The sequence below is a fragment of the Galeopterus variegatus genome, unplaced genomic scaffold (genome assembly GCF_000696425.1).
Source record: "Galeopterus variegatus unplaced genomic scaffold, G_variegatus-3.0.2 Scaffold262, whole genome shotgun sequence".
Lineage (NCBI taxonomy): Eukaryota > Metazoa > Chordata > Mammalia > Dermoptera > Cynocephalidae > Galeopterus > Galeopterus variegatus.
Genome location: NW_007726373.1, coordinates 264,289 through 272,317, shown reverse-complemented (window position 1 = coordinate 272,317; position 8,029 = coordinate 264,289). Strand labels below are relative to the sequence as shown.

At 45.7% G+C, this 8,029-nt stretch overlaps 1 protein-coding gene and 1 pseudogene across 4 annotated transcripts in view; one reads left to right on the top strand and one right to left on the bottom strand.

The window, feature by feature from the left end:
- Window positions 1–8,029, top strand: part of MKL1 (megakaryoblastic leukemia (translocation) 1) — a 188,817-nt gene that overhangs the window by 157,187 nt on the left and 23,601 nt on the right. For all 4 annotated transcript variants that reach the window (XM_008566683.1, XM_008566680.1, XM_008566679.1 and 1 more), the window contains one exon: window positions 4,776–4,831. In XM_008566683.1, coding sequence (XP_008564905.1) covers window positions 4,776–4,831 — 56 coding nt within the window. The remainder of the gene's footprint in view (window positions 1–4,775; window positions 4,832–8,029) is intronic.
- LOC103585656 lies at window positions 6,021–6,954 on the bottom strand (annotated as a pseudogene).

The following is an 8,029-nucleotide window of genomic DNA, read 5'->3' as shown; positions in this document are numbered from 1 at the left end:
AAAAAAAAAAAAAAAAAAAAAAAGAATATTAATTGGTGGTTATAGCCAGCCAGGGGTGGGGCCCACGTCTAGAACTGAAACTGTGATTAAGAACACCACAGCTCTTGGTCACTTCTGTTCATTTGATTTCTGTGAGGAGCGTGGTTATTTTCCTTTGGGTACGTGCTGCACACTTCCCTTTGTCCACACATGGCAGTACAGGACTCCAGTGGAGCCAGCTCCTGGGGTGGGAGAAATGGACCAAGAACTGCCCTCTGACCCTGAAAATGTGTATTCTTACAGACAACACGCACAGCTCTTGGGTTTGCACTGGTCTTTGGGAGGGTTTCCTTTCCAGAGACTGTCTTCTAGGAGTTTCTGGGAAAATGAAATTTTTAGTGAGTAAAATCCTGGCTCCTGGCGAAGCTGTTAAGACTCCATCTCCTGTGAGACTTCATCTCCCTCCACATGTTAAGACAGCATGAACACAGCCCTCCTAGTGGGACGCACACTTACGACTTAGCTTTGAGTCTTTTGTTTTTTTCCACAGCCAGCAGAGGCCTAAACTTTAACACCTGTTTTCTGCCTTGCTCTGCTTCCTGTGTCTCATCCCCTTAAGCTTAGAAGCTTGAGGTGACTTGGAGTCTCCATTGCCACTGGTTCCTACATCGAGAAAGCCCAGGGCTTACTTGCATCTCTCTCACCTCTCCTTCACTGGCTACTCTTCCCAGCATGGCCTTTAACAAAGCTGGCTGGACACATACTGGGTCGCCCTCTCAGCCTCAAACCCTTATGTACCAAGAGCATTTGCTGCCCCAGATGAACCTGAGAAGCGCGCAACAGGAAGTCCTGATAGAAACCCCAAGGGCGAGGGGCCATTGCTCCTCCTCCTTTCCCCTGGCTATTGAAGTGGCTATTGATATTGCCGAACCTGCCATCAGAGAGCAGAACTGAAGGTGGGGAAGGAGAAGCACAAACCAAGCTGGGCTGCTCAGGGAATGGGAGAAGCTGGCACACCTGTCAGAAAGCGTAGAGGAGAAAGGGAAGACAGAACTAGATGTGAGTTGGGCTCACCATTCGGTGAACAACCTGGCAGGTTACCACCTCTCATCCACTGCTGGTTTCATCACACATAAAATGGGAATAAGTGTCTCCACCTCATGGGTTGTGAATCAGGTTTAATGGGATTATAATGTGGTTGTTATAAAATGAAGCTGTCTTTTGGGAATGCTCATTATTGTCTTGCATTCTTTTCTTGGTTCTCATTTGTGGTCTCTTAACCAGGCCCTGACCAATAATAAATTCTTCTAGCCGCCTCATCCTACTCCCGGTTTGTCTCCCAGTATCAGTGTGCTAAGGGCCCCACCATGGTGAGCCCCTGGTTTTCAACTATGAGTTTTGATGCCTGGAAGCCCTGGAGTCCCTTGGAGGAGTCCCTGAGTCCCTCTTTGGAGTCCTCCTCACATCTCTCTGTGCTCAGTACTGTGGTCAAGCTGACCTTTCCACATTGCCTGGACTCAGATGTATGTCTAAGCAGTACGTGTAATTGTGTGTGCCACATCCAATAGGTTCTTTTCTTCTCTATTTTTGAAGAAGTTAAAAATCAACCCAGAGAGGGCCGGCCCGGTGGCGCACTGGAGAGTGCGCCGCTTGGGAGCGCGGCGGCACTCCCGCCGAGGGTTCGGATCCCATGTGGAGACCGGTTCCTGCTCACTGGCGGAGCGGGGTGTGGGCGCAACACTGAGGGTTGCGATCCTGTTGCCGGTCCCCGGTACGGGCGTGACTCCGAGGGTTGCGATCCCGTTACCGGTCAGTAAAAAAGACAAAAAGGAAAAAAAAAAATCAACCCAGAGGGGGCCGGCCCGGTGGCGCACTGGAGAGGGCGCCGCTTGGGAGCGCGGCGGCACTCCCGCCGAGGGTTCGGATCCCATGTGGAGACCGGTTCCTGCTCACTGGCGGAGCGGGGTGTGGGCGCAACACTGAGGGTTGCGATCCTGTTGCCGGTCCCCGGTACGGGCGTGACTCCGAGGGTTGCGATCCCGTTACCGGTCAGTAAAAAAGACAAAAAGGAAAAAAAAAAATCAACCCAGAGGAGTGGAAAGAACTCTGACTTGAGGGTGAGATGAATTAGGGCATAGTCTGCCATTTGCCAGCCTTTCCTAACCTTTCTGTGCCTGTCCTTACCTGTAAAATGGAATAGTACCTACCACTTGGAATCCTTAGGAACATTAAATTAGCTAACATGTTTAAAATGTCTAGAACAATGCCTGCCATATCAGGAAGCACTCAATAAATATTAGTCTCTTTCTTACTATATGTGAGAATTTCCTTAACTCAGGGGGACCAAGTAGGAGTTCATAGGTACTATAGCCATTTGCTGTCACCCCCATAATGGTGCACAGTCCTTTGTTCATGAAGGTGGTGTACTCCCCTTCCATCAAAAAGTTCTGTGCTGGTGAGTTGTTTTTCCTGAAGTTGCATTTATGTCTGATTCCTTGGGATAGCCATAGTATGTCGTTCAGGCAGCAAACCAGCTGGGGTTTTAGACAGGTAACCTGTGGCTGTGGTACAGAAACTAGCTGGACAGTGAGGGAATTGAACCAGTGATTCGACCTGATGACAGCATCTGCTGACAGCAGCACCTTAGGCACGTGGGTGAGCGCACCACCTGCTTCCAAGTGCTCTCATGCCCGTCTTACTCTTACAACGTCCCGGGAGGTGAGCAGATTCTCACTCTACAGGAGAAAATGAGCCCCAGAAAGTCGTCACACCCTCGGTCACAGCAACAGTAATTGGTGGAACCCAGTACTAGAACACAAATCCCTTGACTCTCTATCCAGGACTTTGAAGTTTTGAACCCAGATGAGAGCCAGAGTTCTGGCTGTTGAGATGAAAGTTTAGAGCTCTGCCACAGAATCCTCCAACGCTCCTGTCACTAGCCTCTTTGTACCCATTTCTTATAGATTATTCATTAAATCATTGAATGAATAATTATTGCTGGTATTCTGTGCGCCCGGTACTTTAGGCACTGGGAATACTGTGTGAAACAAAAGAAACCCCCATCATGCTCTGATGGAGCATGGCCTATTGTAATGGTAAGAGACTAACCATAAACAAATAAGAAAAATAGGTAGACATATGTAGTATTACTATAAAGAGTGTCAAGGTGGTGATGAATGCTATGGAGAATAATGCAGCCGATGAGGAAACTGGAGTTGGGTGGGGTAGATGGTGGAGGTTTTCTCCTTGATTCTTTGTACTTTTTTCTCATCTCTGTGCTGAGCTCTCCGAGATCCCAGGTTGCGTGTTCTTTCTCTGCTGGCCCATCACACCCAGTCCAGATTCCTGCACTGCAGCGTTTTGGAGACTGACTTTGGAATGGGACCTGCTTTACACAGTAGATGCAGGTTCAGGGGTGTCTGTTTACCCACTGAAATGCCCAAGACCTCCCCATATAAGAACTGGGATAGCTTGGATAGTGCCGTGGAATGCTCTGGTAGATTGGGGAGGAACCTGGACTGGTTTTTTTAGAGATTATTTGTTAAATCTAGAGCTCCCCCTGCTGTTAGAAGATGGGGTGGGATCTCAGCAAAGCTTTTATGACTAGTTCCTTTTTTATCCTAAGATAAAATTTAAAAAAAAAATTTTTTTTTAAATAGGTACTTCTGGGACATTTGAAGCTTTCTTCTAAGACTGCTGTTGCTGGGGCCCAGCCCATCCCCCAGAGGGGACAGAGGGAGAGGAAGCACGAAGGCCACGCAGGATAGGGTCATATCCGTGCTCTTGCTACTTTTAGCGTCTCCTTGCCCCTGCACTCCTACCACAGCCAGCAGCCTAGCAAAAGTTATCTCTGCACACAGTTTCACAGCTGTTCTGAAATTCTAGGGTAGCAGAAGTGAAACTGACCACAGTCTTGTAAATTTCTCTCTTATTGCCATAGTTCCCTGCTTGAAGTGAGTCAGGCCTTTCCCTCTCATCCTGAGTATCTTAAATCATCATTTGTCCTTATAGCCAAGTTTCTGACAAAAGGAGACAAACCCTCCATTCACGGTGCAACATTTGTAGAGGGTCTTGCCATGTCACCTGAGGGTGGTTTGCTGGAGTTGAGAGCTGTGGTTTGTGTGGTCGTATCCCCAGAACAGAGTCGAGCCCTTCTTGTCAGCCGCCAGTTGTGTGTGCTCCTTCACCAGGGTCACCATATGATTGCTCTGAAGTTCTTTTAGTCCTTAGAGATGAAATTCACGTTAATTTTAGCAGCACCATTAATATCAGCTGAAGTGAAGAAGGAATAGCACCTGAGTGGACATCCATCTTTTTAATTTAATTGTCCCATTGAAACAGCTTGGCCACTTGATGCTTCCTAATGAGGCTGAAGAAGAAAGTGAACCGTGGTTCGAAGCTCTGCGCCTCCCTGTGTCCAGGTCTCCCAAGAGTGACATGATGTCCAGTGGGCATTCTTGTAGGCTTGGCTGATGGGAGCTGTGGGGCTGACAGTCCGGTAATGGTTCGTGGTATTTTTTATCATTATAGCCCATGGGTGCCCTTTATTACAGAACCCAGGTTTAGGCAGCAACTATTCCCCTTAGGAATCAGAAAGTAACCCAAACTGTCTTAACGGGGAAGCTCAACCATGAAGATAAATGCTTGCCCGGGTGCCATTCCCTTCTTCACTTTAGCTGAGATAATAGTGCTGCTAAGATTAACTTGAGCTTAAGATACTTTCTCCACTGAAAATTATAGCACTAGACATGATACTTCATTGTAAAGTAATTCTTATATGGTTCTTCTCTCAACAGCTTTGAAAAGTCCAGCTGCATTTCATGAGCAGAGAAGGAGCTTGGAGCGGGCCAGGGTAAGGTACCTTTCTTCCCAAGGACCTCCAGAGAGCATTTCCAGAACTCACTGCAGTGCTGGCTGTATTTCCTTCTAGTCTAGCATGACTCTAGGGTCAGCCCTTGCCTCATGGTTCTAAAGAGAAATCGCTGCTTTTCCTACTTCATCCCTATCCTGCAGCCACGCCATATGGTGATTACATGGAGCATGGATCAGAATCTTTAGTACATTTAAGGGTATGGAATGATCACCTGATCCTCTTTCCCTGAACCTGGCTTTGGAGACCACTAGTATTTCCACATCTTTAATTCCACTTAACCTTTTATAGATGTTAGGACATGAACATCAGCCATGGAAAAGCTTCCCAAGTTGAGGGCTGCACTGCCCGCATCTCTGCAGGACAGGCATTGCAAAGGGCAGGAAGCCTCCCTGGTCTCCACCTTTCCCTGAGCAGCCGTGCCCACTGGGGCCTAGTGGAAAGCAGAAGCTGAGCCCGGGTTTCATGCTGCAGCACCTCACTTGTGTCCCTGGCCCTCCTCTCAGTTCCAGTTCCCCAGAGCCTCTGGGGAATATTCTGCTGTCCGTGTGGGCAGAGATGGGGAAGTCACCAGAACTTACTTCCCCTCTTACTCCCTTTACTATTTTCATTTACATGAAGTCAAGGGAAGAGAAATCCCCCAAATGGAGGATCACAGGCGGTGGCTTCCTGAAGACCCACAGCTCTTTTAGAGATCTAAAATATTTATCTCCAAGATTTTGTTTACTTTCTTCTTCTTTTTTTTTTTTTTGTCTGCTAGAAAATCATGACTATTTCTTTGAGTGAGTGGGAAGAATGAGGTCATGGGTACTGGGAAGCAAAGCAGTAGCAAATCGCACTGTTTGAGTTTGTGGGGAGCATGGGAAAGTAAGGCAGTGGGGAAGAGGAATAGGGATGGCCTTACCGGTGCACCCTACCCAGCCAGAAGACGGGCACCATCTCCCTCTGCCTCTCAGACAGGCAAGGGGCAAACAAGAACTAGTTAGAACAGCTGCTATTGGATCGAGCACTTTAATGTGCGAGATTATATCCATTTATGTTTTCCTCACGTCAACTCTCCTGAATTAGGTGTTATCCTCATTTTAAAGATGCAGCTAGGAGAGGTTAACTAACTTGTCTAGCTAGTTAGTGGCAAAGATGGGACTTAAACCTTGGTCTGCAAACTCCAGACTTTTTTTAGCAAAATAATTTTATTTCCCAACACATGGTAAACATATGCATTCAGTATATGCTTATCTCGCACATCTGTTCACAAATGACTTCCATGAGTGCTTTCATGTTTAAGCATGTACTAAAATTATTTTAGTTGAGATATGAAAAATGAATATATTGGATTGGTTACAGAAGAATTTGCTTTAGTTAATTCTAAAGTTTTGAAACAAATTTTGTTTTTATAAATAAATAAAATGTTTATCATTTCTTAAAGTTTTAATCATCATTCTTGCTGTTAAAAAGTCATTCAAAATTATGTCAATCTTTAAGGATAAATGTTGACATATTTAAAATAACATGTTTGAAAAACTGAATTACATTTTTAATTGCCAGCATTATGTTTTGCTCTTCGTAGAATCATCTTTGTTTCTTCTTTTCACATCCCAGTTATATATAAACCCTGGCCATACTGACTTCTCTGGTAGTAAATTGATCTGGAAGAAAGTCAAGGTCTTCCTCAAGAGAATCAAGATTCTTTGTGGCAGTTGATAAATTCTTTTCCAACAGTGCCTGAGCTTCATCAATATCGTATTCAAGCATTACATTAGCCCCTATCCACAGACACACTTTATCAGTAAGAAGAACTGAATCTTTGCACTACAGGTTATCTGCCAGTAAGAATCTGGTCTCCAGTGAATTAGTGGACTCTTTGTTCTTCTGCATATATTTAGAATTTCCAAAGTCTGTTTAATTTCGGGAATCTGACCTTTAAGCCTCCTTTTTTTGAGCAAGGTTGAGTTCCATAAACTTATAATTCTGGTACTGTTCATCCAGCTTTTTTAGTACAGTATCTGCAATCTCATTCCCAGGCTGTTTCATGAAGGAGTCTCCATCTTCCATAAACACGGCCTCAGTAATCCCCAGTGAAGTCTCCATTCGTTCCCTGCAGCCATTTTGCCTGTCTATAACCATCTGTAGTGGCCACCATCTTGGGGAAGCCTAGTTCTAAAATTTTAAAGCTTTGAAAAGCTGCTACTTTTGTATCCCATACTCCAGATGCATAAGATGCAGCAATATTAGCCTGTATCCCAGAGAAATGTCACTTGCTTTTCTGGTGATGGGACCACTTATGCACATCTGTTGGTACCGTGCAGTCAGCTTCACTGGGTGATGGTAAAGCAGCTATGATGACTTTGGTAGTGTCAGGATCACAGTCTGAAGGGCTCTTAGAGACTGTTGTATTCATGCAAATGATTCCTTTTCCATCTGTTTTCTTAGTCACTAATGTTCTCCAGTGGTCATGAGTGCCTTTAGTAATATTAACTGTGAAGTCCTTACTTCTGCACCGAAAGCAAACCAGTTCTGTGGTTTTCCATCAGGAACCTTGTAACTTCTAAACCAGTCCAGAGTGACTTCTAGGTAGCTAGGTTTCAGCCATTTGATATCATTAATGTTTACTATTTGTTATAAAAGATACAAATGAGGAACAGCCAGATGGAAGAGGTGCATAGGGATGTGGGAAGGGGCACGGCACCTGCTGTATCCGGGCAGATGTGCCATCCTGCACCACTTCCCAACATCTCCATGTCTTCACCAATCTGGAAGCTCTCCAGATATTTCCTTAATCAGTACTTTATTCTGCCTCAGCCTTGGCCACTCTTCAGAACTCCAGATGTCTTAGAAAATACGCCTTCCTCTGATGTCCGTGACCTGCAGCACCTGATGGCTGTTCTACTGTCCTCTTCAGTGACTGAGGCAGTACTTCTGCCCACTACACACGGGGTGATAGACCCAGAGCCCACAGCCACTTTAAACCATTTCCTGGAGACCTCAGCCACCCCAGAGCTTGCACAGAGCTGCCCAGCCAGAGCACCAAGGCAGCAGAAGACCAGGGCAAGGACTAGTCTATACATAATAATATGCTCTGATATTTTATTTTTACTGTACTCTCTTCTGCCATATCCTATCCTGTCTGTCCTATCCTATGCTGGACATAGCTGGTGTTGACCCACTAATAGTCTTTGACCT